At 34.7% G+C, this 9,229-nt stretch overlaps 2 protein-coding genes across 2 annotated transcripts; one reads left to right on the top strand and one right to left on the bottom strand.

Moving 5' to 3' along the window:
* The first annotated feature begins 1,499 nt into the window (after window positions 1-1,499).
* Window positions 1,500-2,744, top strand: LOC106453673 (CBL-interacting serine/threonine-protein kinase 7). The gene is given in 1 exon segment (NM_001316087.1): window positions 1,500-2,744. A coding segment is annotated over 1 exon segment (1,245 nt).
* Window positions 2,745-3,142: 398 nt separating this feature from the next.
* On the bottom strand, window positions 3,143-8,574 carry LOC111202623. Its single transcript, XM_022695467.2, has 2 exons — window positions 5,383-8,574; window positions 3,143-5,342 (listed from the first exon to the last, which is right to left on the bottom strand). The coding sequence occupies exons 1-2, from the start codon at window positions 6,001-6,003 to the stop codon at window positions 4,599-4,601; spliced, it is 1,365 nt and encodes a 454-aa protein (XP_022551188.2). The 5' UTR covers window positions 6,004-8,574; the 3' UTR covers window positions 3,143-4,598.
* Window positions 8,575-9,229: the final 655 nt, after the last annotated feature.

Below are 9,229 nucleotides of genomic sequence, written 5' to 3'. Positions count from 1 at the left end.
GAGGAAGACGATAGAAGAGGGGAGATAGCTTTTTTTAGTGAACCTTTTTTTAAAAGATCTATTTATTTTTAGCTCATAATAATTTGCAACATCTTGGTGTTGATTTTTCATTACTGTGGCTCCCTAAAAGATTGTTGGCCCCGATCTCAAGGATACAACAGTTAGTGTAGACACTTATGGTTATATAATCATGTGTGAGTATGCATGATTGTGATTTGTGAGTATATTTCAATTACATCTTTCCCATACCGACTAATGGATTGTGAATTCTATTTAACTTGGCTGCTTTTGTGTCTCCAAAATTGGCTGAGTTTTGATATATACATTTTTCTTTTTATATTTCCAAGTTTGAGTCTGCATATATCACAATAAAATGAGGACGGTGGACGAATGAGCCAAATGTGGAATACTAAACATGTTCTTACATGAAATTGAAGCGTTGTAGTTTTGTCCAAACACTAACTTATGCCTTATTTAGAACTCACTTCACATAACATATGTACTCTGTTCTCGACAAATGACATATGCTAACCTAATAAAAAAATAATCACAGCTTTGACACATTTGAAAGAAAATTCGTCCAACCGCACCTTCTATTTTGGATAAAAACAACTAGAACTAATACGATATGAAAAACAATAGTTTCAAATATATATGAAAATAATGTTTCATTGGACATCAACCTAAAATAATATTTTAGCACATAATTAATAATATAATATCAAAGACATAAATTTTAAAAATATTCGAGAGAGAGAGAGGGAGAGAGAGAGATTATGCTAATAGTAAAATTAGAGATTATGTTAATAGTAAAAATTAATTTTTTTGGTTAATTTTAAATTTAAGAAAATAGTATATCTCATATACATCTCTTGCAAATGTAAAACTAAAACGCAAACCACAAATCATATAAAAATAATAATTCTGATTACAAGTAAATTATATCCCTCCCGTAAGTCGGGCCGACCCTAGTATCTAATGAACTTGTGTAATAGCCTCTTTTACTAACCAAAAATGTTAAAGATCAAAGTTTAAATGTTTTTGTAAAATATACTTTCTCTTTTAGTTAATTGACTTTAGATACATATCTATTAACACTTCACAGCTGTGTTTAGCAAAAAAAAGTTCCCCTTACATTTTGCCTACTTAAATAGTTATTTGTAAATTTTACATAAAAACTGACGTTCATTTTAAATAAGTATTTTGTGTAAAGATAAATTGTTGACCTTTATTTTAGACTAAAACATAAACTGTTGACTAAATTTCCATTTGACACATTATTCATCTTATTTATTAATGATTCTATTAAACATCATATTATTCGATTCCCGTTTAACACGTAAAACAAATTCTATTAAGGGAAAGCATAATAATTATTTTCCAAGGGTATTTTCGGTATAATTAATGGCTTATTTTCCCTATAAAAACAAACATCAACTCACCAAACAACTCGTCCCTGAAATCCCTCAAGAGCTCAGGCACCACTTCCTCTCGCCGCCATGGACTCTCTTCCTCAGCCGCAAAACCAGTCATCTCCGGCGAAAATACTCCTCGGGAAATACGAACTCGGTCGCCGTCTCGGCAGCGGAAGCTTCGCCAAAGTCCATTTGGCTCGCTCCATCGAAACCAACGAGCTCGTCGCCATTAAAATCATTGACAAGAAGAAGACCATCGACTCCTACATGGAGCCCAGGATAATCCGTGAGATCGACGCGATGCGCCGTCTCCGTGACCATCGCAACATCCTCAAGATCCACGAAGTCATGGCGACCAAATCGAAGATCTACATCGTCATGGAACTCGCCTCCGGCGGCGAGCTCTTCTCCAAACTCCTCCGTCGCGGTCGTCTCCCCGAATCAACAGCGCGTCGCTACTTCCAGCAGCTCGCCTCCGCGCTTCAGTTCTCTCACCGAGACGGCGTGGCTCACCGCGACGTGAAGCCGCAGAATCTCCTCCTGGACAAGGAAGGGAACCTCAAGGTCTCCGACTTCGGCTTATCCGCCTTGCCGGAGCATCTCCGAAACGGATTGCTCCACACGGCGTGCGGTACGCCGGCTTACACGGCTCCGGAGGTTATATCGCGGCGAGGATACGACGGAGCGAAGGCTGACGCGTGGTCTTGCGGTGTGATTCTGTTCGTTCTTCTCGTCGGAGAAGTTCCTTTCGACGATTCGAACATTGCTTCAATGTATCGGAAGATTCAAAGGAGAGATTATAAGTTCCCGAGCTGGATCTCGAAACAAGCTAAATCGATTATCTATCAGATGCTTGATCCGAATCCCGCGACGAGGATGGGGATAGAGACGGTTATGAAAACCACCTGGTTCAAGAAATCTCTAGAGACTTCCCAATTCAATTTCGAATCCGAACCGGTTTTGGAGAAATCGAGTTCGATCACTGCTTTTGATCTGATCTCGCTTTCGTCTGGGCTAGATCTCTCCGGTTTGTTTGAGAGTAAGAAGAAGAAAGAGAGGAGGTTCACGGCGAAGGTTTCCGCCGTGGAGGTTGAGGAGAAAGCGAAGGCGATTGGGGAGAGATTAGGTTATACAGTGAGGAAGACGAAGAAAGAAGTTGTATTAGGAAGTGGAAGAACGGCGATAGCTGTGGAGGCGGTGGAGTTAGCTGTGGGTGTTGTGGTGGTTGAAGTGAAAGTTGTTGACAGAGAAGAAGGTGATTCACGGTGGTCCGATTTGATAACAGAGCTTGAAGTTATAGTTCTCTCGTGGCACAATGACGTCATGTAAATATTTTGTGACATAGTTTTCCTTTTGCTTTTCGTTCCAATTTTGTATAAGAATGACGTCATAAAGAATTTCAGAAACTGCTTCAGAATCTTGTCACCATCGATCTTTCGTTGTACATGTTGATCATACAGTTTGATGTATATACGTCGCGTCTTGTTACACGATTCAAGAAACTCTCTGTATATAGTTTCTCATGGCTTTTCGAACGTTTCCCGCTTCCGCAGAAGCATTGATCAAGACAACGTTATAAATCAACACTAACATCTGGTTCGATATTGAACTCAAGCATCTCTTTATACACTTCCCCTGCCATATTTAGCTGACCCAGTTCCACAAAGTTTGATATCACAACACTGTAAGGTATGCAGTCGCTTGTATATTATGTCTCTCTCATTTTCCCCCGGTAAGATATGGCTTTATGAGGCATGTCAGAGCTCGCAAGGTTGTAGATGAGAGTGTTGTAATGTACATTTATCCAGTGTGACGCTATAACTCATCTCAAATAATTCACAAAGCCTTTTCGCAGCTCCTACCAATTGCATAAGCTTTGATCATTACATTGTGGAGTACTTGATAATTGTTCTCTTATTCACTCACTTCCTGGCAGCAGATAAAATACTCTCTACGCAGGTTTCTCTGGATAAGAACCGGACTTGGATCACTGACTGAATATGAGTCTACAAAAAAGGATGTCACATTTGAAGGCAAAATTTGTTACAAAAACTTCTCTCAGAAAGAAGACATTGATTATGTTGTTGAGAACATGAGATTTTCTGAAGATAGTTGCACATGGTGTGCCTGAAGGGCCTACGGTTAAAGGAAAGGAAGACTGGTTTTGTTTACTCAAGAAGTCTTTCTATAACATGGAGTAAAGTCCAAGATTGTGGAATCAAAACTTTTGCAAGGGATTCAATTCACAATAGTAAGCTTGATAGATGTGTATGTGTGAAGAAACTAGCTGATGGTTTACTGAATGAAGCTTCTCAGATGAAAAATCTAGGTTGTGCTTATAAAAAACTTGGCATGGAAATCAGCAGAAACAGGTCAGAGTTTAAGCTTGAGTATTCTTAAAAAGGGTAGTGATGATTACATCTTTCAAGTTATTTCAGTTGGATGAGGCTAAAGCAGTAAAGACAACTCTTGGTAATTAGGAATATACTAAAGTTCATTGCGGGGACACTGTTCCACAAATTTAATAACTCTGCTGCCCATATTGCTACTCTACACCTACCCATATCTAAAACAATATGAATATAAACATATCAAATCTTATACGCTATCTAAATTCTCAGAAGATTTTCTTTCACACTTTTAAAAAGTTCTGTCTGTGTTTCTCTTTCATCTCAGTCTGTGAAGGAGTTTCAAAATAGTTTCTTCTCTTGTATCCTCTCTCTAAAAAGAACCAGTCGAAGAGATTCAAAGATTGTCACCGAGCAGTGTAATCTCACAAACTTAGTGGTAGTTTTTCAACTGATCATATTTTCTCACTCTTTCGGTTTTGATAACCACCTTACGAGTTGATCGCCTCCAAACTGATGATCAAAATCATAAAGATCCATCAATCAAATCGTTTTCCACCATTCTAAAACCAAATTAGGGAATGCAACAATAAGTGAGTTATACTCTGTTTTGATATTCTTCTGGCAACAATTAGAGGAAATGTTTGTCGTCAAGGTTAAACTATGAAGTAAGGAACTTGTTTGAAAATAATTGGAGACATGATTAATCTTTGGACTTTACAAGTTCAAATTCTAACATGTAACATCAAATTCAAAAATATTCTCTTAAAACTTTTCCACAACAAACAAAATCACTTCAGTGGAGAAAACAAGTAATCATAAAAGCAATAAAACCTTAAACAACTCTTGGCTGTCTCAGCTCTTTTCTTATCTTGTGAGAGAACAGTCTACAAGCATCCATGCTTAAATCCACTGCCGCTGCTAAAGCCACGTGCGCCGCCGCATCCTCCACGCATTTCACATACTTCACCCCTACTTCCACCTTAGGCTTGCTCTGTTTCTCAACTCCTTCCACCGTGGTCGACATCACAAACCCCAAGTTTTGTTGCGCTTGCGGTAGAAGAAACCCGAAATCCGACCCGCATCCTGAACGGTTTTTTGATGATCCAGTACTCAACCGGGAAGACAGATCAAAGCTTCCATCCGACAGTGTCAAAGAAGCAGCCGTGTTGGTGTCCGCGGCAGCGATGGTTCCGTCCATGACAAAGCTCCCTCCTGTTTTCGTCCTGATCGAAGACGATGAGGAGATTTCAGTAGCCATGTCATCTTGAAATAAATGGAACCGGTAACCGAGAATGTCAGAGAAGCCAGGCTCACGCCATGCCTCAAGACGACCCCATGGCTTCATTATGTAGCCATCAGGCCGGAGGATGAGCCACGCGCCGGGGCTTGATTTAGACAAGCGCTTGGAACCGGGTGATGGTACGAAAGGTGTGGCAATCGAAGCCATAGCTACTGGGGAGCCACAGAGATCATGGATCGTTATCGACCAACCTTTTCTCGCCCTCCATGTCTGTTTCCTTCCAGTGGTCATGGACGATAATCTGCAAAAATTTAATGTGGTTGGTGAGATTATCATGTAATTAGAAGCATATAACCCAAAAGCATATGAAAAATATTACTGACCTAGTAAGATTCGGGGAGTTTCTGATTCCAAACTTGCATGTGAAAACAGCTTCTTTCTTGTTTCCTTGTACCAGAAAAATTTTGGGACTACACTCGGGCTCGCGGTCGAACTGAAACATAAATCTCGGGTCGGGTTCAACCCGTACGGTAACGTGGAGGTCCGGATTCTTCTTCTTCTTTGACTTGTTATCAGTGCCCAACTCAATCCAGCCGTGGTGAGCCAAACACGTCCTTGTCTCCGCCATCTTCAAGTCCAGCGAAACCTTAAAGCGACCAATCAGCTTCTCACCCAAAGAAGGGACGAGTCCACACGACGGAACAGAGGAATAAACCTCGACAGTGAGGACATTCCGTTCAGGCTTCATAAGAGACCATTCGATCTGAGCCTTGCTTAGAGTGAAGCAAGCAGAAACGGTTGGCACATCACCGGAGCACAACCGGGACTGGGATTCTGATTCGGTTCGAAACAGAACGGGAACAGCAACGACCTGGCGTGGGAAACTCTTGAATTTGATCTTACAGAACCAGTTACCAGGTGCTGCGTCCGAAACAGATGGCGATGCCCTAACAACCAAGTTTCCGACAGTAATACGTACGAAAGTGCACGGATCCATTACGTGGCAGAGAAGTAAGCAAAGTAACACAAAACCTCCGACAGTGTTTTAGGGTTTAATAGAAAACGTTGTTGAAGAAAGTTATGTGTTGGAGAAAAGAAGCTATAAAAATGGAAAATTAGTGAGAAAGAAACAGCTGGTAAATGCAAAATTAAAATTTCCAGAATATTGTGTTTAACAAATTTTCTGGGATCAAAATCCAGTCTCACGCGCAGAACTATATTTCCATAATTTTTTTTCTCTTTATATGTTATTATTTTTTATTTTTCTGAATCGTTTTTAGTATAATATTTTTCTGAATATTTTTCTGTCTACCATCTTGATGTAATTTCAGGTGTTAATACGATATCTGTTTTTCCTTTAAAATAATACTAGTTTAAGACTCGCGCCTTGCACGGAATAAACATTGTATATTTAAATTATTTTTATATATTATATGTTCATTTTTATATTATAAAATTATATATGTATATATATATGATATATATGATATATAAAAAGTCAATAATTATTACTTATATAATTAAATTGGTGCGAATACGTAAATAATTTTTTTAATCCAAACAATTACCTTTTATATTTTATATTGTATATAATTAAATTTAAAGAATATATACATATATACATAGATACATAGTATATTTTTAATCTTGATATATGTTAAATAATGTATTCTACTCATTTGGTTTTTTGATGATTTGTATATTTTTATAATAAAAACTTTAAAATCATTGATAACAAAATTTTCATCGTGTGATGTTTAAAAGTTTTGGTAATTTATAATCTTTAGAAACATTGAATGAAAATTTTAAAATTTAAATATTAAGTTGTCAGTATTTGTTCAGACCTTCTACCAAAAAAAATGTTTAAAGTAAATTTCAAAACAAAAATATTTATGTATTTTTAATGGTATATAGTTTAATTTAAAAGATATTAATATATATATATATATATATTTAATCTTGATATTTATTAAATGAGACTTCCTAATTATATGATTTTGTAATTATTTTTTGTCATAAAAAAATTAAACCATGGTTCATAAAATTTTAATGTGAGACTTTAAAAGAAATTTAAAATATAATATATAATAAAAAATCTAAAGTTTTATTATATGTTCAATGTGATTTTTTAATTTATTTTAATAAATTAAAGTTAAAAAAAATGATAGAGGGTGCATTAATTTGTATCAAATCTTAATTATTTGAAATCATTAATTGTCTTATATACTTTACCAACATTAGGAAATTCCGTATTTTCTATTTAAGGAAAGAATTGAAAACTTTAATAATTAATTTATCTTTAGTTTAATAAAAAACTTATTATATATTTACATGGACCAACATATTTCTCTAAAGATTTTAAAAATCATTGTGGTGATGACATATGGCTACCTCATAAGTTAAGTTGTAATGCTCCTCTTTTAATATATATGGGATATCAGAGAATCGAATAGTATTATTATGAATGAAATTTTCGTTAAAAAAAAGAAGAACTTTTGGTGGTATTAAATTCTGTTAACCACTTTGTGTGTGTACACTATGTACACATTTGTGGTTTTAATGACAATCTACCCGTGTTATTTTATATTTCACTGATAAAACGACCAAAAAAGGAATGCTAGATTATTATTTTTTTTAACATTAGGAATGCTAGATTTTGTTATTGTAATTTTTGGTTTATCGCCTTTTCTGAAATCGATACTGTATTTATTCTTTTAAATATCAAAGAATTTATAATAGTTAAAAATGTGGTCTACTATGAAAAGTAAATATTTGACGGCAAGGTAAATAAAGTTGTGCATAAATAATTGGACTTTGTTTTTGAAATGGTTTTGGATGTAGCTAAAAAGAGAAATATATAACATTAGATAGTTCCCCGGAAAAAAATATATATTTTTCTTTCCATAAAAGGTATCATTCACATATTTCTTCTTCCTTGATTATCCCATTGCCGATCTATACTTTTGAAATACACCACACATAATAATAGAAGAAATTGCTTAAAATACCATAAATCTCCTATATATTAATTGAGAAACATTACGACTTTTTTTATAGCCGTGATGATTAATAATATGTAAAAATAATTTGTATAGACAATGTTTATCTTGCATGAACCGTGAATCTTAAACTAGTGTTTGGATATTGGAAAATTAATAACTTACTAGATTAAGATCCGTGCCTTGCACGGAATAAACATTATATATATAAATTATTTTATGTATTATATGTTTTTACATATTATGAAATAATAAATATACATTAAATAATTAAAAGTCAGTAACTATTACATATATAATTAAATTGGTGCGAACATATAAATCAATTTTATTAATCCAATAATTACATATATAATTAAGTTTAATTGATAGTAACATATATATAATATACTTTTAATATGGTTAGCTATTAAATGAAATTTCCTAATTTTTTTTAACACTGGATAGTTATGCTATTACAAATTTTGAGAAATATTACAGACGATTTTAGACAATTCGGTCTGCCTTATGAGGATATTCATTGCGTCATTCTACTGATCTCTTGTAAGCCTTTCTCCATTAATTCGCATAATTCCGTCTTCACTGGGACTCGAAATCAAGATCTCCTCGTGTAGAAGCATTAATAAACCTTAGTCAAACTACGAAACCAAATGGGCGTTCACTATGAAATTTTCTAATTATATAGTTTTATGATCATTTGTATTTTTTTATAATAAATTCCAAACCATTGATTATAAAATTTTCAATGTGGGAGTTATAATGGTTATAATCATTTATAAACGTTCATAAAATCAAAGAAAATTTTGAAATAAAATATTAATTATTCAATACTTGTTCAATGCAAAATTTTAAATTATAATATTTATGTATTTTATATGGTATATAGTTTAATATGTATAAATATTAATCTGAATATCTATTTTTTTGGCAGCATCTGAATATCTATTAAATGAGATTTTTACTCTTATGATTTTATGATCATTGTTTCTTGTTTTTTTTTTTTTGACGTCAAACTACAGACTCATACTGACTCTGTGAACCACTCCGAAATATCTTGATCCATGTAAACGACAAACGACGGTTGCTTCTTGACACTGCGTGCTAGGTTATCCGCTCTTGAATTTTGCGTCCTTGGTACATAGATAATCTCTGATCGTGTGAAACCTTCTTTCAGGGTCTTAATATCTTCCAAATCATTTGCAAATGCTGGCAATTCTTCTGGTT

This window comes from Brassica napus, chromosome C1 (assembly GCF_020379485.1).
Source record: "Brassica napus cultivar Da-Ae chromosome C1, Da-Ae, whole genome shotgun sequence".
Taxonomy (NCBI): domain Eukaryota; kingdom Viridiplantae; phylum Streptophyta; class Magnoliopsida; order Brassicales; family Brassicaceae; genus Brassica; species Brassica napus.
This window is presented reverse-complemented; position numbering and strand designations above follow the sequence as displayed.

Coding starts and splice junctions, on each gene's coding strand:
- LOC111202623 (XM_022695467.2), bottom strand. CDS start 6,003: ATGGATCCGTGCACTTTCGTACGTATTACTGTCGGAAACTTGGTTGTT. Junction 5,343..5,382: donor CGAATCTTACTAGGTCAGTA/ATATTTTTCATA, acceptor GCTTCTAATTAC/ATGATAATCTCACCAACCAC.